The sequence below is a fragment of the Dreissena polymorpha genome, chromosome 5 (assembly GCF_020536995.1).
Source record: "Dreissena polymorpha isolate Duluth1 chromosome 5, UMN_Dpol_1.0, whole genome shotgun sequence".
NCBI lineage: Eukaryota > Metazoa > Mollusca > Bivalvia > Myida > Dreissenidae > Dreissena > Dreissena polymorpha.
Genome location: NC_068359.1, coordinates 39,351,920 through 39,377,745, shown reverse-complemented (window position 1 = coordinate 39,377,745; position 25,826 = coordinate 39,351,920). Strand labels below are relative to the sequence as shown.

The following is a 25,826-nucleotide window of genomic DNA, read 5'->3' as shown; positions in this document are numbered from 1 at the left end:
AGACCACATCAAGTGTTGAAGTTTTGGCTACATTGATTTTTTATGTGTAAACTTTATTTTTCGAATTATTGCATGAAATATTTCTTGATTTTGAGTGTGTATGAGGTTTCAACATTATAATCTTGTTTGAAACAAAGATTTTTAAAGACAACTTAACCATGACATGTGTCCGTAGGGCATGGATGCCAGACAATCTAAATCATAAATCATATTTCCTACCTAGGATGATAGCACTGGCTCTCAAATTTGGCTGAGATAGTATTATTACAATAATTTCATGATTTTAACTGCAGATGAGGCGAAAGCTCTGTATTTTTAACCTCAAAGGCAAAAAAAACAAACGTCCACAATTAAGGGTACAATTTGACTGTTTTTCAAACTTGAACAGCATATATTGCCAAATTTTTTATGAAACTTGAAGACCAAAGGAAATCTGCTGAACTTTTGTAAAGAAAGTGGGACTTTTAGGCGGTCAAACAACAGACTGACACAACATAAGCAAACCAATATACACTTTAATGGGGTTGGGTCGGAGGTTAGGCTGGAAAAATATTTAATGTAAAAAATGCCATGCTCTGGGAAAACAGGCTTGATGCATGTGCTTTAAGTGTTGTCCCAGATTAGGGCGTGCAGTCCACACAGGCTTATCAGGGATGACACTTTCCGCTTTATTGTATTTTTCCTTTACAGGAAGTCTCTGGTTAGTAAAAATCCAATTTAAGCTGAAATTGTCATCCCTGACATTCAGCGGGGACAACACTTAATGTGACTTTACACACAGGTCAATTAAGCTATGTTTACACAGCGTTGCTCAAATAGTTACTCACTGTTCTGGGTACGAAATAGGGAGCGTCCGTTTCCAACAGAAGCCTGGTGATGGGTATCTTTATGGCAAGATCGTGGCTGGGCTTCGCCGAGGGGTAGGTCACAAGGGGAGTAACTCCGATGTAGAGGCAAGGGAAAGCATCCAACCATAGCTTGGCATTTTCATATGCTCCCGTGAAACAGTGGCAATGGATTTTGTAATCTCGTGGGACAATCTAAAACGCAACATATGTAACATGTTAGTATATTATATAATCATAAACATGTTATTTCTAAATTATTTTAATCTGTTAATACGATTTTTTATGTCGGATAATGTTTCAAATAAATAACTGAATATCTTATATAATGGATACTTTTGTTTGTTTGTGAGATTACCAAAACTAAGCGCACATACTTATGCATGCAACCAGAGCTCCAGATAAGGATTTAGTTTAAAGGGTATTTCACCCCCTGATATTATTGTTAAAGCGTATTTTACTCCTCTGTTTCAGCCATAAAAGTTATTTGGGAATATTTAGGGTATTTTCCATTTCCATTGAAAATTGACAAAGTAAATGGCGTGTTTAATCTACAAACATTATTATTTATTTATTTTATTAAATGCAAACAGAATGAATTTAAAATGACGATATGAACAGACTTTCTTTAAAAATATTTCCGCAAGAGCCGCTGGTCGCTTACAACATCCCTTTTTTGATCCACTAACAGGCTTATTTTGATTTACTTACTTTTGATTCAAAGGTTAACTTACACTAAAAACTCAACTTGATTATTGGTTAAACGGGTTACGCACTTTAATTGATTTAAAATACGTACCAAGATTTTTATTGCATTTTGTTAAGTACTGGGCCGATTTTTAATGTGTTTTTTTCTTTTTCAATGCGTAAATACGCAGATACGCCTCTAATCTGGAGCTCTGCATGCAACTGCCCAACTTGAATCAGAGGTAGGGAGAGAACGCCTTCCATGACACATATGACGTTACCAGGTCAGGGCACGAACCTGTGATCCCGAGTATCAAACCCACATAGAAACGTATTTTTACGCATTTGTAGTCCCATAGAAAGTTTAATTGAATTAAAGACCTTTCTTACTAGATTCAAGTTTTAAGGGCTTCATTTTCAAACCTTAGATACTGATCATAGGTGCTCGATGTCAATGACAATGTTTTTTTTAATTTATTGATTGATTTATTTTTTAGTTACTCGTTGTTTGTTATAATGCATACACATACTAAATTAATAAAAATCTTCCGACAAAACGTCTTCTTAAAAAAAGATAGTTCGACTATGTTTTTTTATAGATATTGACAAGGTAAATCACTCGCCATTTTCTAAAGCAACGGAAGAGCGTCATTATGCATAATTAAATTGCTGTCACCCCGCTCGCTTATTGAAATGCGAGCGCAGGCCGGGAACCTCGCTCTTTATACACAATAACAGCCACTAAACACTATGGGCGCCAGATTTGATTTTTGACGTGCTGATTTTTTTCAGGAAATCACCATGGCAGACGAAATCAAGTTAAACAATTGGTAAGGAATGATTCATGTGTATGCAATTTACAATATCTTTTGTTGATTGCCCCATTAATTGAGTGAAACAATAGTTACAAGGATTTATCACATCGTCTGTGGATGTTTCTGTTGAAACTGAAAGTAGATAGAGAAAGAGCGAGGTTCCCGACATGCGCGCACATTTCAATAAGCGAGCGGGGTGACAGCGATTTAATTATGCATATGACGCACTTCCGTTGCTTTAGAAAATGGCGAGTGATTTACCTTGTCTATATCTATGTACATAGTCGAACTATCTATTTTTTAAGAAGACGTTTTGTCGGAAGATTTTTATTAATTTAGTATGTGTATGCATTATAATAAACAACGGGTAACTAAAAAATAAATAAATACATTAAAAAAACAACATTGTCATTGACATAGAGCACCTTAGATACTGATGAGCAGCAAACAGCATAAAACCTGAACAAACTGCGAGTTACTTACAGGCTGTTCTGGTTGTATGCTGTTTGCACATAGCCATTTTCACTTTGCTTCTTAGTGGGTAAGGGTTAAAGTCCAGCACTGGACCATCAGAGCCAGCAGACAGGGTTCTCATTAAGAGCCGGCCGCCGGCCAAATCGGCCGTTTGAAATCAGATTTTTGCCGGTTGAAAATCGCTCAGATTTGGAAAATTGGTAATTGACTTTTCGAAATGTGTGTTTTTTCGGTAATTTGGCTCCTATATGCTATTAAGCAAAGACGTCGCTTCATTATTTCTCTTAACGCATTACATCAACAACAATGAAAAGGCGCATATTGGAATCGGTAAAAGCAGTACAATATTTTGACTTTCTGTTGAGTTAAAATTTTATAAAAGTAATAAAGACATTTTTCCATTTGTCTTTTTTAAGTCAAAAAAGCTAAAATTAATAAAATGCACACAAAAATGCTCAAATTTAAGTGCCTGGTTAACCACTAAAATAGCCATAAAATGGCCCAAAATGCAGGAAATCAAGTGCTCAATTTTAAAATTTTCAGGGGGAACATGCCCCCTGGACACCCCTAGAAGGCCTGTTGGTTTCACATTTGGGCCTGTTGGCTCAAACTTTATTGAGAACCCTGTACTATTATTGAGATAACTTTGATGGAACAAAGACTTTCCATATAGCCTGACTGAAATGCATTATAAAGTGACAATTAACACTGTTATGAACATTTTGGGTGAGTATATATTAATGAATAGTGATTATGGTGGAACCTTAATGTTCTGACAGAATCCACTTTTTTACAATGTTTTCCTGATCACAACAATGCCATCTTTAGGGGAGCATAACAATTTAAAAAGCAAATTTGTTGAATTGAAATCCCCCGCAAAATCTTTTTTTTTTGTTTATGGATGGGTGTATATTTGACACTCAGCTAGATAATGGAAAAAAATTGTGGACAGTTATTACAGAATCCCTGGATTCATAGTAAATAAATAATTCATCATATTTGTGACCTTTGACCTCAATGTGTGACCTTGACTTTAGCCCCTAGGATTATGGGCGTTGAATGTTAAGAACCCCAGATGATTGAGAACAACTACGGCAAGTTTCATGGCTCTGGCTCATGTGTAAATGGAGATAAAGCTCTAAGCTTATATTAAACAAGGGACAAAATTGTCACAAAACCAGGTTTTCATTTTGAAAAAAAATCTGATAAAGGGAGACAACTCAAACTGAAATTTTGAAATGAACAAACAAAATTAACCCCCTTTGTAAGTTTGTTTTAAAATAATCTATTTTTAGTCGTGGCGACCTTGACATTGGAGATATTGACGTGATTCTTTCGTGCGACACACCGTCCCATGATGGTGAACAAATGTGCCAAATGATTTTAAAATCTCATAATGAATGACATAGTTATAGCCCAGACAAGCTCATTTATGGCTATTTTTTACCTTTGAACTCAAAGTGTGACCTTGACTTTGGAGATATTGACGTAATTTTTTCGCGCGACACACCGTCTAATGATGGTTAACAAATGTGCCAAATGATTTTAAAATCTCACAATGAACGACAAAGTTATGGCCCGGACAAGCTTGTTCCGCCCGCCCGCCAGCCAGCCCGCCCGCATTCGCCAATCTAATAACCAGTTTTTTCCTTCGGAAAACCTGGTTAAAAACATTTTTTCAAGATACAAAGGGCCATAACTCCATTATTAACAGATGGTGTACAATGCCATTTGTTGTGCATCATCCTCTTATACATTTATATACTCATACCAAGTTTCAATGAAATCCGCCAAAGCATTTCCAAGATATGGCTCCGGACGGACAGACGGACGGAAATACAACGCCAAAACAATATCCCTCCTCCTATGGCGGGGGATAACTATGCAGTAATTATGCTTTTAGAAATGTTACAGCTTGTGACTATCGCCCATCCAACCCACTTTCTTCATGATTTCAAGGCAGTCCTCCTCTGCGTCCCTACAGTGGATGACCAGGGGCTTGCGCAGGCTGATGGCAATCTCCAGCTGGCAGCGGAACACCTGCATCTGAACATCTTTGTGCTGGCAAAACCTGCATTGGACAGACATCAATCACATGATACAAAAAGACATCAATCATGCTATAGAAAGACATCAATCCCATGCAATAGAAAGACATCAATCCCATGCTATAGACAGACATCAATCCCATGCTAAAGACATACATCAATCCCATGCTATAGAAAGACATCAATCCATGCTATAGACAGACATCAATCCCATGCTATAGACATACGTCAATCCCATGCTATAGACATACATCAATCCCGTGCTATTGACAGACATCAATCCCATGCTATAGACAGACATCAATCCCATGCTATAGACAGACATCAATCCCATGCTATAGACAGACATCAATCCCATGCTATAGACAGACATCAATCCCATGCTATAGACAGACATCAATCAAATTTTATAGACAGACATCAATCACATGATACAACAAGAGATGTGTTCGTCAGAAACACAATGCCTCCTATTGCGCCGCTTTGAAATAAAAAAAATAATTTGGACCTTTGACCTTGAAGGATGGCCTTGACCTTGAACTTCCACCACTCAAAAAGTGCAGCTTCATGAGAACGCCGCTTTGAAATTATTTATTTGTATGACTTTTGACCTTGAAGGATGACCTTGACCTTAAACTTCCACTACTCAAAATGTGCAGCTTCATGAGATACACATGCATGCCAAATATCAAGTTGCTATCTTCAATATTGAAAAAGTTATGGCCAATGTTAGTGTTTTCGGACCGACAGACGCCATATATTTGACATTTGACCTTGAAGGATGACCTTCACCTTTCACTACTCAAAATGTTCAGCTCCATGAGATACACATGCATGCCAAATATCAAGCTGCTATCTTCAATAGTAAAAAAGTTATGGCCAATGTTAAAGTTTTTGGACGGACGGACAGACGCCATATATTAGACATTTGACCTTGAAGGATGACCTTGACCTTCACCTTTCACCACTCAAAATGTGCAGCTCCATGAGATGCACATGCTTGCCAAATATCAAGTTGCTATCTTCAATATTGAAAAAGTTATGGCCATTAAAGTTTTCGGACAGACGGACAAACTGACATACTGACACACTGACTTACAGTTCAACTGCTATATGCCACCCTACCGGGAGCATAAAAAGACACCAATCCCATGCTATAGACAGACATTAATCCCATGAGTGAAACTGATGGATGCTCCTTGATGATGCGCTTTGTCAATCTATGTGTTAATAACCATCTAAACAAATCTTCTATTAGCCTCTGTGACCTTGACCTTGACCCCAGTGACCTCAAACCTCATCAAAAGGTAGAGGTCCATGCAAGGTACCTACATGCCAAATATGAAAGAGATTGGTAAAGTATTGAAGGTGACATGAGAAACTGTAACAAAAGCGTGACAAGAAAATCTATTATTAGCCTCGGTGACCTTGACCCCAGTGACCTCAAACCTCATGAAAAGATAGAGGTCCATGCAAGGCACCTACATGCCAAATATGAAAGAGATCGGTAAGGTATTGAAGGTGCTATGAGAAACTGTAACAAAAGTGTGAAGGAAAAATATATTATTAGCCTCTGTGACCTTGACCCCAGTGACCCCAAACCTCATCAAAAGGTAGAGGTCCATGCAAGGTACCTACATGCCAAATATGATAGAGATCGGTTAAGTCTTGAAGGTGCTATGAGAAACTGTAAAAAAAAGTGACAGAAAAAGTATATTATTAGCCTTAATGACCTTGACCCCCAGTGACCTCAAACCTCATCAAAAGGTAGAGGTCCATGCAAGTTACCTACATGCCAAATATGAAAGAGATCAGTAATGTTTTGAAGGTGACATGAGAAACTGTATCAAAAGTGTGACGGAAAAAGTATATTATTATTAGCCTCGGCTTCCTTGATCTTGACCCCAGTGACCTCAAACCTCATCAAAAGGTAGAGGTCCATGCAAGGTACCTACATGCCAAATATGAAAGAGATCAGTAAAGTATTGAAGGTGCTATGAGAAACAGTATATTATTAGCCTCGGTGACCTTGACCTTGACCCCAGTGACCTCAAACCTCATCAAAAGGTAGAGGTCTATGCAAGGTGCCTACATGCCAAATATGAAAGAGATCAGTAAAGTATTGAAGGTGCTATGAGAAACGGTAACAAAAGTGTGACGGAAAAAGTATATTTTTATTAGCCTCGGTGACCTTGACCCAGTGACCTCAAACCTCATCAAAAGGTAAAGGTCAATGCAAGGTACCTACATGCTATGAAAGAGATCTGTAAAGTATTGAAGGTGCTATAGAAATGGTCACAAAAGTGTGACGGAAGGAAGGAAGTACGGAAGTAAGGAAGGAACTTCAAACTGGCAACTATATGCTCCCAAAACAAAAATTTTCGGGGGCATAAAAAGTTATGGCCAATGTTAGTGTTTTCGGACGGACAGACGCCATATATTTGACATTTGACCTTGAAGGATGACCTTCACCTTTCACCACTCAAAATGTTCAGCTCCATGAGATACACATGCATGCCATATATCAAGTTGCTATCTTCAATAGAGAAAAAGTTATGGCCAATGTAAAAGTTTTTGGACGGACGGACAGACGCCATATATTAGACATTTGACCTTGACTTTCACCTTTCACCACTCAAAATGTGCAGCTCCGTGAGAAGCACATGCATGCCAAATATCATGCCAAATAGTTGCTATCTTCAATATTGAAAAAGTTATGGCCATTAAAGTTTTCGGACAAACAAACAGACTGACATACTGACACACTGACGGACAGTTCAACTGCTATATGCCACCATACCGGGGGCATAAAAAGACACCAATCCCATGCTATAGACATATATCAATCCCATGCTATAGAAAGATATCAATCCCATGCTTAAGAAAGACATCAATCCCATGCTATTGACAGACATCAAGCACATGATACAAAAAGACACCAATCCCATGCTATAGACAGACATCAATCCCATGCTATAGACAGACATCAATCACATGCTATAGAAAGACCTCAATCACATGTTATAGACAGACAGCAATCACATGCTATAGACAAACATCAATAACATGTTATAGAGAGACATCAATCACATGTTATAGACAGACATCAATCACATGCTATAGACAAACATCAATTACATGCTATAGGCATACATCAATCACACAATTACATGCTAAAGGCATACATCATTCACATGTTATAGACAGACATCAATCACATGCTATAGTTAGACTGCTGTAGGCAGACATTAATCACATGCTAGACTGACATCAATCACATGCTATAGACATAAGTCAATCACATACTATAGACATACATCACTCACATGCTATAGACATACATCAATCACATGCTGCAGACAGACATAAATCACGTTATATAGACAGACATCAATCCCATGCTATAGACAGGCATCAGTCACATGCCATTAAAAGACACCAATAATGACTTATGAATGCTGTTCATTTGTCCTTTTATCATACGAAAGAACTTGTCATCGATATTAGCTGGTCAACCAAGTTTTATTACAGAGCACCAAGTTAATATTCAAAGACCTGTATATATGTGAATCTGAGCAAGCCCAGTTCAAAATTACCAGTGCAGGACTAGTTAGCTTATTTCAATAAATGCAGTGTAGAGCAAACCAGCTGGAATCTGAACAAGAGCTGTCAGAGGACAGCGCACTCGACTATTCGAGTGCTTGACAGTATAACGTAAGCCATCATGGGGAAGCTATAACGCTAACGCAGACGCCGGGGTGAGTAGGATAGCTCCACTATATATATTTCATATATAATAGTCGAGCTAAAAATAATTCTGTTTCTATGGGTGTTGTTTACATGGTCTTGCAGTGAGGGTTTATAGGCACCTCTTAAGAAATATTTTTCATCACGTTGAGCCAAAACAGTTTTCAATCCCAATCTTAGTCTCTGACAGCGTTTTCACATATTTCTTACATTTTATAAGGAACTAAATTGGGTAAACTACCTACAACCTGTTGAAGTCAATGTTTACACCAAGATAAGGCGTAACCAGGAAGCAGTATACTTCAAAACAAGCAACCTACGTTCCAGAGTAGTCCAGGCCGATTTCCCCGAGCGCTACACACTTCTCATGCATCATACACTTGCGTAGCCCTGCCTCTGCCGCTGCAGTGAACGAGGTGGCCATCTTGGGATGGCAGCCCATCGCTATCCATACGTTGGACTCTGCAGCCACATCCAGCCATAATCCTCCTTCAAAACACAAGTATAGCGATGGTAAATTTTTATGAAGATATAAAAATGAACCACGCTTTGGGGAAAAGGGGGCTTAATACATGTTCAAAAAGTGTCGTCCCTGTGCAGTTCACACAGTCTAATCCTGTGTGGACTGCACAGGCTAATCTGGGACGGCACTTTATGCATATGCTTAAATCCCCTTTTTCCATGACTGAGGGCAATGTTAAAAGATTCAGCTTATAAAAAGGTAAAAAATGTTTTATGGAAAACTTTTAAAGTGAAAGGAAAATAGTTCAGTACTGTACAATATACTTTTCAGTTTTATATCACTGGCCTTAATTTTTTATTATTAAGTGCTTCTTATATATACTTTGAAGCTGAAATTTAAATAATTAAAGAAAATCTACCAATTTCTATTTGAGGCATTGTAACTTTTGTTTGTACGTGGGACAATAAAAAAATTCAATTTATGAAATCTCATATTTTGAAAAAAAAATGGAAACAAAAGTGTGACATGAAAGTAACAAAATTTGTTTTTTAACTTTCATAAAAATACTGTTCAAGAGGAGAAGTAGACAGAGGGCAAGTAAGCACGCACTGACTAACGTAAGACGGACAACATGGTGTCCTTAAACCTCACCATCAGCACTATGTGCTCAGGTGAGCTAAACAAGAGCTGTCAGACGACAGCGCGCTTGACTATTCAAGTGCTTGACAGTTTAACGTAAGCCATCATTGAGAAATTGTTCATATTCAATAATTTATTAGACGATTTTTCAACAATAAAAAAAGGAAAAAAAAAACATTGGGGGGGGGGGGGGGGTTAAGAGGGGGGTATAATGTGGGGTGGGGTCAATTATTAGACGATCTTTCAAAATAAAAAAAGGAACAAATTATTATAAAAAAATTTTGGAAGGGGGGGGGTAGGGGGGGTTGAGAGGGGGTATAATGTGGGGTGTGGTCATTTATTAGATGATCTTTAAAAATTAAAAAAAGGAAAAAAAAATAATTTTTTTTTGGAGGGGGGAGGTGGGGACGAGGCAGGGATTTGGGGTTGGGGCGTGGGGTATTGTTTGGGTGGAATCCATTGTGGTATTCAGGTAAGTGTTGTTTTGTCAAAGTATTAATAAAATCAGATCATAAATAAAGAAGTTATGGCAATGTAAGCAAAATGTTCAATTATCTAAGTACAAAAGGGGCAAAAATTCTGTCAAAATGCTTGATACAGTTGTCTGCTCTTGTTAATAGTTTGGGGTCATATTGGTAAACAAGTATGCAAAATATGAAAGCAATATGTCAAGGGACATAAGAAATATTAAGGGTAGTACACAAACTTTAACATTTGCACGCTAACGCCAACGCTAACGCCAACGTCGACGCTGGGGTGAGTAGGATAGCTCCACTATATATATTTCATATATAATAGTCGAGCTAAAAAAGAGTGACCAGCTACCTCCTGGAGTGAAGGTTTGTGGGTTGCAGAACACGGCCACACATCCCTCAAACTGGTCGGGAAACAGCTCTGGATGCCTCTCCATGTAAGACTTCAGCGTGCGACCTTTGAAGTTCTCACGGCTGAACAGGAAGTCCAAATGACAGTGGGTGTCTATGTACTTCACGCCGTAGTTGTGGAAGTACTTGAAGTTCTTGATCCACGTCAAATGGGTGCGGGTGCCCTGAGAATCACTGTCCGTGTCCCCTGGGGAGAAGATACCTGCAGGGATGAAAATAAATGCCCGTTAGCCCAAGGTGATAAGATATAGGCCCAGGCAACAAAATTTCAAATGTTGGTAGTATGGGTGGGCAACTAGCTTAGTTAAAGCTTGAAACAATTCAGTTCAATTAAATAATTTAATTATCATTTCAATAATATTCCTTTATTTGAGCCTTGGGAATGATTGGCTTCAGGCTCATAATAAGACATAATGCAGTGAAAGTATGTCCTGTCAGCAATCTTGTAGTTTAATTATCTACGTGTACTATTTTGATTAAAGAAAGTATGAAATGTGACACCACATGTACATGGTTCTGGACTCGTTAATGTTTAGCTGGGCAAATAAAATACTAAAGATGGTTACCCGTGCGGGCAACTTAACATAAACAAATAAATAAATCATTAAAAAAAAAAAATATATATATATATATATATATATATATATATATATATATATATAAATCTATCCTTGTACCTGGTGAGCAGCCTTTAACCGGGGACATCGAGAATCTTCCAGATTGTCGCCCAGGCTTGTTCTCCCCCTCGTCCTCCCAGCTGTCAGAGTTGGGCTGCACAGGCTTGTCTGTAAGTGCAGAGATCAAGGGTGGTGGACAGAAGCTCCAGAACGGACTGGATTTAGGGGGTGGCAGCAGCATCTGGGTGCAGGAAACTGGGACTGCTGGTTGCGCAGGCTGTGAACCTATCTTGTTTGCCTGTAGCTGTGATCCTGAATTAAAGCTGGTACCACTTTTACTGGTCTTCAAACTAACCTCTGCTTTGGGTTTCGACCTTGAATATTCTTGTGTATAAATTGGTTTTCTTGAGGAAGATGTCTGTCGAGTCCAACTGCTCTCTGAAGAAAATGATTTCAGAGTCTTTTGTTTCAACTTCATGGGTTGACGTCTAATTGTATCTGCTGCCGCCACATTAGTCTCATCATTATGAGAAGAGGAGCTCATCTTCAATTTCTTTTGTGCTTGCTCTATCCCATTGGGCTCTTGAGGGTAATTGGGTTCTTTAGGATAATTGGGTTCTTTGAAGTAATTGGGTTCTTTAGGGTAATTGGGTTCTTTAGGGTTATTGGGTCCTTCAGGGTATTTGGGTTCTTTAGGGTAATTGGGTTCTTTAGGGTAATTTGGTAACTTCCTGTTGGAATCCTCACCAAGGGAGTCCATGTCAAATGATTCAATGGAGGTGTCTGAACCGTCATCACTAGATCCATATTCTGCAAGTCTGGAAATGGAGGTTAACTGTATTTTTTTCGTTTTCTCCTCATTATTGGGAGGTAGATTATGATCATCCATGTGAGGAGAGCTCTTTACACCACTATGTTTATTGAAGTTCTGCTCAGTTGGAGAGCAGTACACATCCACACCTGCATGATTACTGAACAGTGGAGTTCTTTGCCTGCGATACTGCATTTGTCCACCTGTTAAAACGGATGCTTCAGACTCATTGACAGGCATTCTAAATGGCATCTGTGGACCATAGGGAAATCTTGCAAATGGGGGAGGACCATAGGGAAATCCTGCAAATGGGGGAAGAACGCCTCTTGGTGGCAAATAATAAGCTGGTATAACATTCTTGTTAAATTCAGAATTATCCTCCATAGCATTTGCTGATCCTTGAAATCGCATGGCACCTCTATAAGGGCGATAGGGCAAGGGATACTGTGGGTATTGGCCTACACCTCTGCCAACAGACATTGGCATGATTGGTGATTCTGTAGGACTTCTCTTGGCTATTGAGATTCCTGTGTTATCATCTCTGTGATCCAATCTTTGGTTGCCCGGAAAACAAGTTTCTCTTTCATTTATACGTTGTTCTTCATTACTTACACTTGGTCTTGATTTTACAACACCTTTGGTGGTATTATGAATGCGCTCCATAAGTTTAGTTAATTTCTGCCCATTGTTATCATAAACAGGCTGACCGTTTTCATTCATTTGCATAACAAATCTTTCTGAGTTATCATCACTGCAGATATTTTGAACAGCAGCACCTCTTTGGACTCTAGAGAAATCTGAAAAGGCCAACGTCGGCATACGTTTGTCAGTTTGGATGTCAGACGCCAAAGAGACACCAGTTCCTTTCAAAATGCTACATCTATAGTCAACATCTTGTTCTTCCTCTTCAACGGAAGCTTGTCTCTTTCCCATCAAACAATCCCTTGCATGGGTAGAGTGAAAGCTGTCGTGATTAACGTCCTTCCCAGATTCACCATCATCCATTTCATCTTTCTTACTTTTCTGTCCTAATTCTTGACAAACAGTTTCCTCCATGTGTGTCTTCAGTCTGTTGTCATTTAAAGCAATATGAACGTTTCTAAGAGCGGCCACAAGATTTCTGTCAGTTTTTTCTGCCTCACGCAGGGTATTTTTAGCAGATTCAAGATGGCGGCCGGAGGAAGCTACACAACAAGGCAGGCCATGATAATTGTTTGTGGTATGTGATGCTTCTGGCGTATAGCTGCTGCCTTGGTTATAAGACCTGGCTGCTTCTTGGTACTTAATACTGTGCTGATGTTCAGAATAGCCTGAAACATAACAATTCTCAAACTAGTCATGCAGTAACGGTAAGGGTATACAACATGAATTTGCACCTGATTTAGCTGGATTAACAAATAAATTCTTTAAATTGTTTGAACTTAATGGGTTATTGAAAATTGATACACATTTCTTAAGACATAGTGTGGTAAATTAGCTATTAAGGTGAAAAGAAGAAAGAACTCCCAATACTCTCTCTTGACAAACTGCTGAATTTATTCTTAGAAAAATATATTCTTAACCCTTTCCCCAATAAGAAGCAAAGTAAAAATAGCTTTTGCAACCAGCATAAAACCAGAACAGCCTGCGAGTAACTCTGAGTCTGTTCAGGTTTTATGTTGGTCATCAGTAGTTAAGGGTTGAAAATGAAGCCTTTAAAATTAGTCTTTCACCTGAGACTACTTTCACCTGGGACTACTTTCACCTGGGACTACAGATCCGTCAAAAAGCGTATCTGAGTGGTACAGGGTTAAATAAGTGTTAACCACAAAACTCTTAGCAAGAATATTTCTATTCAAGTTACCTCGGATATGGTCTAGGTGATTCTGTGGTACTGTGTGCCCTGGGTATACAACAGTATAATGTGGTGGTATAATATTGCAAGAATCTTCACACCCACCCGACTCCTTCTCTGCTACTGGGGTGGAACAGAGAGGCTGACACTGCGCAAACCTTCCGCGCAATCCCTGATCATCATGGTCTGTAAATATACAAGGCCTCATCTTTTACACACACCCATAGTGCTAGCATGCATTGCTTTGTAAATTAAATCTAACAATACAAAAATAGTTCAGTACGATTCACTGCATAGTTTATTAAGTGCACTTATGCTGTTAATAAGTATGAGCATATTTAATTAATATGTAACTTGTTAATAATTTCATGCAAAACTATTTTAGTACAAATCAAAAGACAAACTATGAAAACAAGTGAAACTGTTAATGTTTTATCATTCATGCAAAACAATAGCTCTAACAAAGGATTCAGTCAAGACACAACAGCATGCGATTGTTTAAAGTTTATTACCTAAAGACTTGTATGACTGATATCCCATATCAACACTGTCTTCTTGCATGATGTGATGCAAACTTGGGGCAGTTCGGACCATGCAAGGAGGGTTCCCAACTGGACATGAACATGATCTCCACACGGAAAAATGAATATCTTCCGGTCTGCACCTACACATTACATCACTTGTTGCCCATCTTGCTTTTTCTTGATCTCTCATCTGACGTCTAATGTGACTTTCAGCATCACATGGTATCGGTTCTGATGTCTCTATTTCACAACTAGGGACCTTTGAGTGGAGTATTGTAGAGGGTAATGTTCTCCTGGTTTCATGTGTTGCATTTTTCCCACAAGTTTTTAGGCTTTTGTTTGTAAAGTGTACTGCATCAGTTGGATGGTTCTTATCATTAAAATCACTTTCTCTTCTTAAGTGCTGACGGTTCACATCCCTCTGGATACTGTTATAATCTTTGGACCCTATTTGGACAGTTAAGTTGGGTGGCACTCTACAATCAATAGTGTCTTTAATCTTGTTTGAACAATTGTCATAGGCATTATCCATAACAGGTGACTCTGCCCACAGTTTATGTTGCTTATCTGCACCATTTGCCCACAGCTGTTCTGGACTACTATTCTTTGCCATTGGCAAATGTGCAGTGTCAGAACCAGATGACTTTTCCCATTGTTGATGAGCAGAATCACGCATCTTTGCAAGTGCCATATCAGATCCAGATGACTTTGCCCACTGCTGATGATGTGCCCCATCAGATCCAGATGACTTTGCCCACTGTTGATATGCCCCATCAGACTCAAATGACTTTGCCCACTGCTGATGTGCCCCATGAGATTCAGACCACTTAGCCCACTGCTGATGAGCTCCATCAGATTCAGATGACTTTGCCCACTGCTGATGTGCCCGATCAGATTCAGATGACTTTGTCCACTGCTGATGTGCTCCAACAGATCCAGATGACTTTGTCCACTGCTGATGCGCCCCATCTGATCCAGATGACTTTGCCCACTGATGATGTACCCCATCAGATTCAGATGACTTTGCCCACTGCTGATGAGCCCCATCTGATCCAGATGACTTTGCCCATTGCTGATGTGCCCCATCCCCATCAGATTCAGATGACTTTGCCCACTGCTGATGTGACCCATCAGATTCAGATGACTTTGCCCACTGCTGTTGTGCCCCATCTGATCCAGATGACTTTGCCCACTGCTGATGTGCCCCATCTGATCCAGATGACTTTGCCCACTGCTGATGTGCCATATCATGTAGAGAAAAGTTTGCTGACTGCTGATTACTACCATGGTAACTTCTTTCCCTTGGTACCAAGTCCTGATACCACCCTTGCTGCCAATGATACATCTCCCAAGCCTGCTGCATTCTGTAATTATAATCCATCCAGTTTTGGTACGATGGGTGCCCATAGGGCGACTCAGAGTACCAAGGACCATAATAGTTATCGTAGTAGTCATAGCTGTTTTCATAATCCTTACCACTGATTTCATACAAATTTCTACTTTTCTTCTTGTTTTCATTTGTTAACTCCTTTTTCTTGTCAATAGATTTGCTGTTCTCAACTTCCACAACTTCATCAAGAGGTAGATCTGACACTTCAGTCTCGCTGGCTATATTCAAATAAACAGCTTCTGGTTGTGTTTGGTATGAACTCACAGAACTTGTTTCATCTGTACCTAAATCATCGAACCATGCACATATCTTTGTTGCAGATTTTTTGCTTAGATCATTTGAGCGGGAATCATTATTTTTAGCCTGACGAACTTCATTTGTTACCACATCTTTAGCTCCTGATTCTGCAACAAACGAGTCATTTTCATCCATTGGTGGTGGGGGTGGTAAATATGGGAACATAGGATCAGGATTAGCATCTGTACTAACATCAACACTGTCTACTGGTAAAGTATTACCAGCATGTATACTTGAACTATTCCCTTCATACACAGTTATTATCTCCAGATGTGATTCAATATCATTACAAATGTTTCCATTGCTTGCTGATGCTTTGACAGCAAGTTGTTCATTTACATCTGGCTTTGGTGGCAGGTAAGGTTGGAGTTTAATTTTCAGATCAGTATTACCTTTAACACAATAGTTATGGTCTTCAGCTTGCTCAGTGATTATAGTTGCTTCGTTTGTTTCAATACTTGCATGCTCACTGTTTGCAGAGGTAGCATCAACTGTTATTTCTTTTATTTCTAATGTCCAATCTTCACTTTGCGGACCATTCCACGGCTTATTATCTTCACCCCCAATGTTAAGATTGTCAATTGGTCTAGTTCGAAAATGAGATTGCAATGCAGAATTATTACAATTAAATTCGGCATAACCACTTTCAACTTCTGTCCATGGTATTGCCTGAAATCTTTGACTGTTATAATTTGGCCCAAACCGTTCTCTGTTACCAATGGCATAGTTTTTACTAGTTCCTCTTAAACACCTTGAGGCACTTCTGCCATAATAGATATGAGGTCCAAATACTTTAGAGCCCCTCTCTGAATCACAGCTGGTTTGGTCTACAGCGGTGATAAACATACAAGTTGGTTGATCTCTGTCAGAATCATGAACCTCTTCCTCCACATTGCTCAAGCCTTGATCATTTAGTTCAAACATTCTTTCAAAGTCTTTGTATGGTGACTGACTCCGTTCATAATACGGCCCATGACTGATTTCAAACAATGCATCACTTGGCTGCCAATCATCTGTTAAAAGATTCAGCATGACATCCGGTTCTTCATCAACAAGAACTGCCTCAAGAGGAAGATCTAATTTATCAATATAGGATTTCATTTTGCTTTCTTTCACACGTATGTTTTGGCTTATCAACAGCAACTCATTCAAACTGTATTTATTTACCTTAGCCTTGGATTCAGATACCAAATGTTCACCTGATAAGAATTGAGTTTCTTGAGCACATTTTTCAAACTTTTTATTCTGCAAGGAAGATTCATCAACGTCACATTCTGTACCCTTTTCTACATCTGTTTCTTTTACCTCAACTACATTTTGCTCAACCAAGGGTTGAATTTTGTCATCAATCTGTGTTTCATCAAACCAAACTTCTTTTTGAAGAGATTTGATGTTGTTTGTAAATGTTACAGAACTTTCTGACTTTCCTACTGATATGTTTTCTTCTTTCGTAAGAATCTCTAAACACCCAGAGTTGGGCAAGATGTTGCCCATATTTGTGTTGTCTACATAATCATCTTCCTTGTTACTTTTAGAATTTACATAACACTTTTCATGTTGTGGTGACATTTCTATTTCTGTTTTAAGAAATTCTTCATTGCATTCGTTGTTCACAGAATTTTTTTTCTTAGCCGTTTCTTTGATTTCTTTAATAAAATCTTTATTAGGAATGGAAGGATGATTTTCTGTGTCCTTAGCAACTTCAATTCTCTTGTTTGTTTGAAGGGATTTCTGTCTCCCACAGCTTTTAGGTGTACTTTGCATTTGTGGCAATAACATCGTACGATTGCATAGTCCTGATTCAATATTTATAATTCTTTGGTTTCCTTTTCTATTTTCAACTGGAGAGTCTTTGGTACATCTGTCCTTGATATCTAATATTGCATCACATTGCTTTTCAAGCCTATTTTCAGCTATACCACTTGCAATATTTCCTTTAACCCATGAATCTTTCATGTCCAAGTTTGCTGGATCTTCTGCATCATTGCCCTGTTGTTCAGATCTTATCTCAAAGCTCCAATCTTCAGTAAAATGAAACTTTGACGCTAATTGGGAGCTGCCTAATGCTGAAATACTTGAAACAGGTTTTTCAATACAATTCAAGTTTGAACATGAACTTTCTTTCATAACACAACTGTTTATATTATAATCGGAACTATTGCTTTTTTGACGAGATAAGACATTTTTATCCTTTCCGCAGCTAGATGATTCATTGTTGTTCTCTTGACTCCTTGCATATTTTCTTCCTCTTCTTCTTCTTACACCGAAGCGTGGACCCAGTGAATAAACATGTTTCGTCAAAAGTGTGCCAGACAAGACCCTTTGCGACTGAGACCTTCTTGGTGAACTGTAAGGGGAGGTTACTCTGTGCTTATCATGAGGTTTCCAAGATCTTCTTTCCTTACATGAATGTGATATGGAGAGATCTGAACCAGTACATTTCGCAGTGTCATGTGTATCTTCAGTCTTTTGGTGACCCGTTATTTTTTCTCCAGCATCGGTTGTTTTCACCTCAATGCTCCCCTTAGGACTGTCCTTTTCACTTGATTTTGGGCATGTCTTTGATGGGAGACCGAGCTCTTTCACGGACTTACTGAAAATCCTACAGGTTCCAGGTGATGTACGTTTTCCCTTGTTGTGTTCCATTGGCCTAAATGGTTTTGCTTCTTAGCCCTCTGAAATCATGAATTATTATTTTTATGCAAAATGCAACATGGTGGTCGAAAAAACAGCTATCCAAGCAGTATCACTTTTGACCTTCAAGTTTTAACTTGACCTTGAAGTAGCAAGATTGCATCATGGGAGCTGAATATATATCATCAATGTGATAAACAGTTGATGCCAATTCTGCTAAAATAATATAAGGACACATATAATCAATGGAATGGACATAAAATACAGGCTAAAACATTCTGGTCTGACCATGACCTTGACGTGGCATGACTGGCTTGTACCTGCTGCATGTGGTCAAAATGCTAAAACATTTGAGCTGATCATGAAAATCCTTCAAAGGCATTGGAAATAGTGTTAAAAGAGCAGCAACAAAATTGGGGCTTGAATATTTGACTTTAAAGTTTGACCCTGACCTCGAGTTGGCTTGACTTGACTATAAAATTTGCTGAATTTGACGTGAATTGCAAGCTTTGTTGCTGATACTGATATTTAAGAAGTACATGTAAACCATACATGCCATAAATTTTTAGACCGATTCCGGGACATTGCAGGGCTTTTTTTCCTGACTTTGTGAAGCGGCCCTGGCCCCCTTACTTTGTGAAAAAATGAGTCGCGAACTTTTCAAAATTGTGAAAACATGAGTTGCAATCTTTTCAAAATTGTGACAAATTGAGTCGCGAACTTTTCAAAATTGTGAAAAATTGAGTCGCGAACTTCTTAAAATTGTGAAAAACCGAGTCGTGAAATTATGAAAATTGTGAAAAACGGCCCATTTTGTAAAAATTCACGGCCATGTTAGGTTTGTGAAGTGTCCTTTTCAAAATTGTGAAATGTCCTTCCACGGCCACTCATAAATAAGGAAAAAAAGCCCTGCATTGTGCTAAATTTTCCGGGACATTTGCCGATTTTCTGGGACATGTATACACATAGCGATATATGAAGTCATACATGTATTTTTGGTACGCATTTTTTCGCGATATCCAATTTGTTAAATTACTTATGTAACTTACCTGGAATAAACAAATTTAACATCCATTTAAGATCAATGCACAAAAAAACGCTATTTAAACTGGATTTATTCATGAATGTGCATCGCGTAATCCGTTAAAACTACACAGCCATCAAATTTGAGCAAGCCAATTCACAACGAATTAACCCCTTTTGTTTGACTGTGATTACGAGACAATCGACAAGATAATAGGACCCCCCCGTTAATTGATCGATTTTGACACGTAGCGTTTTTGCCTAATCGGACAGGCATTGCTTTGGAGATGACGCAATATCAGTGCCAAGTACAGATTTGCATGCTAAGATAAGGAACATACAGGTTTTACTGAAATCCGGGACATTTGACAAATTTCCGGGACTGCGGGACAGGGTATGCATTTCCGGGACTGTCCCGGACGATCCGGGACGTATGGCATGTATGTGTAAACTAAATAATTTCAATCAGTCAAGCTTTTTACATATTGCAAGAGCCAGTATATTCTTTCCAAACATGACAAGCAACGTCGAAATGCTTTGGTTTTTAATTTAATTTCCAGGCTTAATTTGTTTTTAGTTTTTGTCAATCCATTCTTCAGATAAAATGAAAAAAACAGCGCCTTTTTTAAATATCTTTTGGACAAACACATTGTCATTATTAATGACACAAAAAGGTATTTGCCTATCAGTCTTATGTCAAGTGATGAAAATAATATCATTAACACTTTGAACAAGAGTCTGACTGTATGATATGATTTTATATTAAGAAAACCAAACAAATAAATAGTTCTGAAATATTTCAGTTATTATGACACTAAACTTATCTAATACTTATCTACTTATCTTATTTTAATACTCACCTATACTTTTGCCATATTTAACGAAACATTTTATATATTAGAGTTATGTATATACTTTAAGCTTTACATTTTATTGTTATTTATTTTGAAGTTTCTGTTTAAGAAATTTGATTGCTTACCATATATTTCACAGATATAGATTTGTGTTAATTTTTTGTTTAACTCATTAACTTCTATATCCATTGATGTGTTTCAATAATCATATAATTTGTATAAAGTGATTACAGTGGGTTTTTTCATTCAAAATCTGGTCCGGTAACCGGACCCATTCCCAATGGGAAAAAGTATATTTATTTTTCCCAAATGGGAGCTAAAAATTCCCAATGGAAGGTTTAAAAAAAAAATTTTTTTTTTTTTTTTTTAGATCTCAATATTTTGTTCATCTCCCATCCATATAAGTTCAACCTTAGTAAATATAATACTGGACACACTTGTATCCTCAATTTTGAAGCATTTTTTAGCAAAAAAACAACAACAACACTAATTTTCCAACTTTAGTCAAAACAACTCGAATTTTCCCAATCCAAAGGGACCCGGTCCCATTCCCAAAACGGTGAAAAAAACACTGGATTATTGTCAATCAGAACAATTGATTTTTTAAGGATAATTTAAAACCATGATTGATTCTTATAATGATTTTAATAGTGTAAGAATCAAACATGGACAATTTTCGCTTGTTTGATTGCCTCCTACTGTGAGCATTTGTATCCCCCGGCATCGAGTATCAAAAATTCTTTTCTCATCAGTGAAAGGCTACATAGGTCAATCTTGAGGGTCTTGGTGTTACCAAGGTGATTTTCAATACATTTTGCCATTAAACAAGAAATGTGTCTCTAGGACATAGATGCACCACCTGCTTTATGTTACTGGACACATACAGGAGTTTTAGTGCATGGTACTTATGTGTATTTGTTATTTTTAAAAATTACGTACAAAAATGAATACATGGCAATAATTTCACTAACAGGGCAGTATGAATAATAGTTCTTGTGCCCTGTACATCCATTCAATAAATCTACCTACTTTTTGTAAGATGATACACTTTCAATTTTTCAAGATACTCTCCAGACAAAAAGTGTTTACAAACAAGTCCCATGATGGTCCTGAAATGCTCATCTTAGTTCCAAGAAAACCAGCTGTCCAAATTTTACATGGTGACCTTGTTTAAAAACAAGAAACCGTCGGAGACGGGTGATGCTCCCCAAAGGTTTTTTTGTCACAATATTGCACTATATATTCAGATAAAAGGAAACCTCTTGAGGGGCATAACTTTGGACAAAATAATACGATGGATGGTTTAGCAACTAAAAAATTTCAAAGGGCCATAACTCTCTAAATAAATCATCTAACCAGAACCCACAAATAACATGCGCATCTCCTCAAGGTAGTTAAGGTACCCATAAAGCTTCATTGAACAGTAGTTGGGGGGACAAGAATTGCACTATATGTACAGTTAATGGAAAATTTCAAAGCGCCATAACTCTGTGAAAAACCATCCGACCAGAACCGGCTGATAATATGCACATCTCCTCTTGGTAGTGAAGCTTCCCATAAAGTTTAATTGAATTCCGGTCATTAATTGCTGAGAAATAGCCCAGACAAGAATTGCATTATATGTACCGTTAATGGAAAATTTCAAAGGGCCATAACTCTGTGAAAAATCATCTGATCAGAACCCACTGATAAATTGCACATCTCCTCTTGGTAGTGAAGCTTCCCATAAAGTTTCATTGAATTCCGGTCATTATTTGCTGAGAAATAGCCCCCACAAGAATTGCACTATATAGACAGTTAACGGAAAATTTCAAAGGGCCATAACTCTGTGAAAAATCATCCGACTAGAACCTGCTGATAATATGCACATCTCCTCTTGGTAGTGAAGCTTCCCATAAAGTTTAATTGAATTCCGGTCATTAGTTGCTGAGAAATAGTCAGGACAAGAATTGCACTATATGTACAGTTAATGGAAAATTTCAAAGGGCTATAACTCTGTGAAAAATCATCCGACCAGAACCGGCTGATAATATGCACATCTCCTCTTGGTAGTGAAGCTTCCCATAAAGTTTAATTGAATTCCGGTCATTAGTTGCTGAGAAATAGTCAGGACAAGAATTGCACTATATGTACAGTTAATGGAAAATTTCAAAGGGCTATAACTCTGTGAAAAATCATCCGACCAGAACCGGCTGATAACATGCTCATCTCCTCTTGTTAGTGAAGCTTCCCATAAAGTTTAATTGAATTCCGGTCATTAGTTGCTGAGAAATAGCCCGGACAAAAATTGTGCACGGACGGACACACGGACGGACAGACCAGTGCTTTTTTTTGCTTTTTTTTGTTACAGCCTGTGGCATTTGGATTGGGAAAATTGGCGCGATAAACCATGAAATTGGGAAAAATAGCGCGATAAACCATGAAATTGGGAAAAATTATAAATATGATTATAAGAACAGAATAAAAATTGCTAAGTTCATGTTTGACAGCATTTTTATATTATAAAGTGTTGCTTTCATGTCTTCTTACAACGTTTAGTTAATATCCTTCCACATGAATATTAAACTTGCAATAATCTATAGATTCTTCAATATATATGTACTATTATGAATTAATCATAATCTCTTTAAGAGTATGAATTTAATTCAGGATGGTTTTTAAAGTAAAATATGATATGGTGAAAACATTAACAAATATTAACAGACATGCTTAAGTGTTCTTGCTGTGTTAATGTTGTATTAAATGGAGCTAAAATAATACATTTCATTTGTTTACCTTTTAATATCTTGCACAATTGACATCCTCAGTTCAATGCCATTTCACCAAACTATACAGCGTGACAAACATAATAAAGCAGAATATGCATATGAATCTGATTATACACAGATCCACTAACATATAAATCAAATCATGTTTGTCTCTTTCCATTTTCAAACGATACCCATCTTATATGCTTTAACTTTGTGAGTAAACTAACTCCAATTTCCCAACACAGATTTCCGTGACGCACATTCACTGTGAAGATTTCTAATAAATACTTGTTGTTGTTCATCTCAAACGTAGTATTTTGCGTTAATTGACACACACATTAAATTATCTCCTAATAACCATGTGATGTTCGCTGTTAATTTTAGTGTTATTTATCATTTTCGCTGCTCATCGCAAACTTCTCGTCTGCTTGCCGCCATCTTGGACGTGTGTAAAAAAACAGGCGTTAACAATCGGGATACATCGACTATCGACGGTATCCTCCGCAATATAGAGAGAGATGTGTGGATAGCAACGTAAAATCGTATTCGGCTACATTCGTGAACATTCGTAAGTCAGTTGTCATTCGGCGAAGACTCGACAAGCTCGATTAGATTGGTTACCTCCCCTTATCTTTCGCTACTCTGTATATATTATAGTCAATGAAGTCAACGGTTATATTCAACGGGGGACCAGTTAAAAGCTCGATCGGCACTCGTTCTACGAAATTAACGCTAAATGACATTGTAATCTTATTGGCTTTATTGGGAAAATTTGGTCATTTTTGGGGAAATTTTGGTCAGATTTTAGGGAAAAAACGTCATTTTTTGCAATTGGGAAGCAGCCGAATATCGGCGGTAATTTTGGGCAAAAAAAATCACTGCAGACTAAGGGGCGACTATATGCTCCCCCCAATTTTTTTTTTTGGGGGGGAGCATAATAAAATGAAAACTAAAGTTTAACTATTGTGGGGTTTTATTCCCTTATAATAATATTCACCGCATGAAATGTGTGTTGTCAAAGTCAAACCACACATTAGCGTAAAAAGATAAAAAATATACTACGGGAGTGCACATCATATATGTGTCTTCACATGCCTTATATATATATATCGTATGTTAATGTTTGATTAAAACGCAGTTTTCTTTCGACACATTTAAATCACACTTTCATAGCCGCGTCATGCGAAAATGGGTCTTATGCGTTTTGACCAGCGTTTCTTAAACTCAACATGTGCATTTGCGCAGTCTGGTCAGAGGCTATGCTGTTCGCCATAAAATCTCTCAATATGTTATGGTCTCATTATGTATCTCCTGACCAGACTGAGAGATGAGCAGGCTGAGTGGGCTAAATATATATGATGGGCGCATATGGAATAAGACCCACTTTTGCGTGACAAGGGTCATTAAAAATCTCATTGCGAATTGTAATGGCACATTTTAGCACAATGCTTTTCGATACAAAATTGAATTCAAAATAGCAAACTTGTAAATAAGGGCAGCCTATCCAGGCGTTCAGGAATGATTTTAAGACGTGTTGAAGGAGTACGGCAAACATTGTGGTTGGATAATTAAACGATTTTCTTCTTATCGTGACACTTTACTATTTTGGTAATGATTGTTTTCTCATCTTGAAAGCAAAACTGAAATTATGCAAAATAGATTTTAACGCGTAATTGTAACTGGGCCACAATTTGTGTCGTTCGAACATTCAGAGAGTAGTCCGGAATTCCTTACGCTGAACAATGCTACATCCTTCGCGCTGAGCACAGACACAGTGATGTAGCCAAAGTTCAGAGGTTTTATCTTGAATCAGCCTATGAAATATTCAAAAATATTCATGCGTGTCGGCTGGCGTTATGTAAAAGTCATTAAGATGAAAAGCTGAGTAAAACAGCTACGCTGATTTTCTTCTTATCGTGACACTTTACTATTTTGGTAATGATTGTTTTCTCATCTTGAAAGCAAAACTGAAATTCTGGGAAATAGATTTTAACGCGTAATTGTAACTGGGCCACAATTTGTGTCGTTTGAACATTCAGAGAGTAGTCCCGAATTCCTTACGCTGAACAGTGCTACATCCTTTGCGCTGAGCACAGACACAGTGATGTAGCCAAAGTTCAGAGGTTTTATCTTGAATCAGCCTATGAAATATTCAAAAATATTCATGCCGGCTGGCGTTATGTAAAAGACATTAAGATGAAAAGCTGAGTAAAACAGCTACGCTGTAAAAGCGCATGAGTGCTCTATACCTATGTTTAGGTAAGAGTTGTTGACACCACATGAACTGCTAGGGTTCGTAATGCATTAACGAAAATGTACGGGTCAACAGGGCTGTCTTGATGACTACCTAATTCGTGAATAAAAAGTATTGCTTGCAGATTTATTATTTATTTATTTTCATCAATGATCTTCTTGTATATTTTGAAGTTGAATATGGTGTCAAAAATCAAAAGTTTTGTAAAGTTAATTTTCATCATGAAATTATATTCT

The 25,826-nt window shown here is 37.9% G+C and overlaps 1 protein-coding gene across 2 annotated transcripts in view; it reads right to left on the bottom strand.

Annotated features, from left to right (window-relative positions):
• The window catches only part of LOC127881245 (uncharacterized), a 40,850-nt gene that overhangs the window by 5,700 nt on the left and 9,324 nt on the right, over positions 1–25,826 (bottom strand). Inside the window, exons 2-8 of one of the 2 annotated variants that reach the window (XM_052428987.1) lie at positions 14,377–18,750; positions 13,874–14,050; positions 11,280–13,340; positions 10,544–10,804; positions 8,937–9,105; positions 4,763–4,892; positions 828–1,040 (exon numbers count right to left, since the gene is read on the bottom strand). In XM_052428987.1, the coding sequence (XP_052284947.1) occupies positions 828–1,040; positions 4,763–4,892; positions 8,937–9,105; positions 10,544–10,804; positions 11,280–13,340; positions 13,874–14,050; positions 14,377–18,721 (7,356 nt within the window). In that variant the 5' untranslated portion in view covers positions 18,722–18,750. The remainder of the gene's footprint in view (positions 1–827; positions 1,041–4,762; positions 4,893–8,936; positions 9,106–10,543; positions 10,805–11,279; positions 13,341–13,873; positions 14,051–14,376; positions 18,751–25,826) is intronic. The other variant, XM_052428988.1, reaches the window with a different exon arrangement.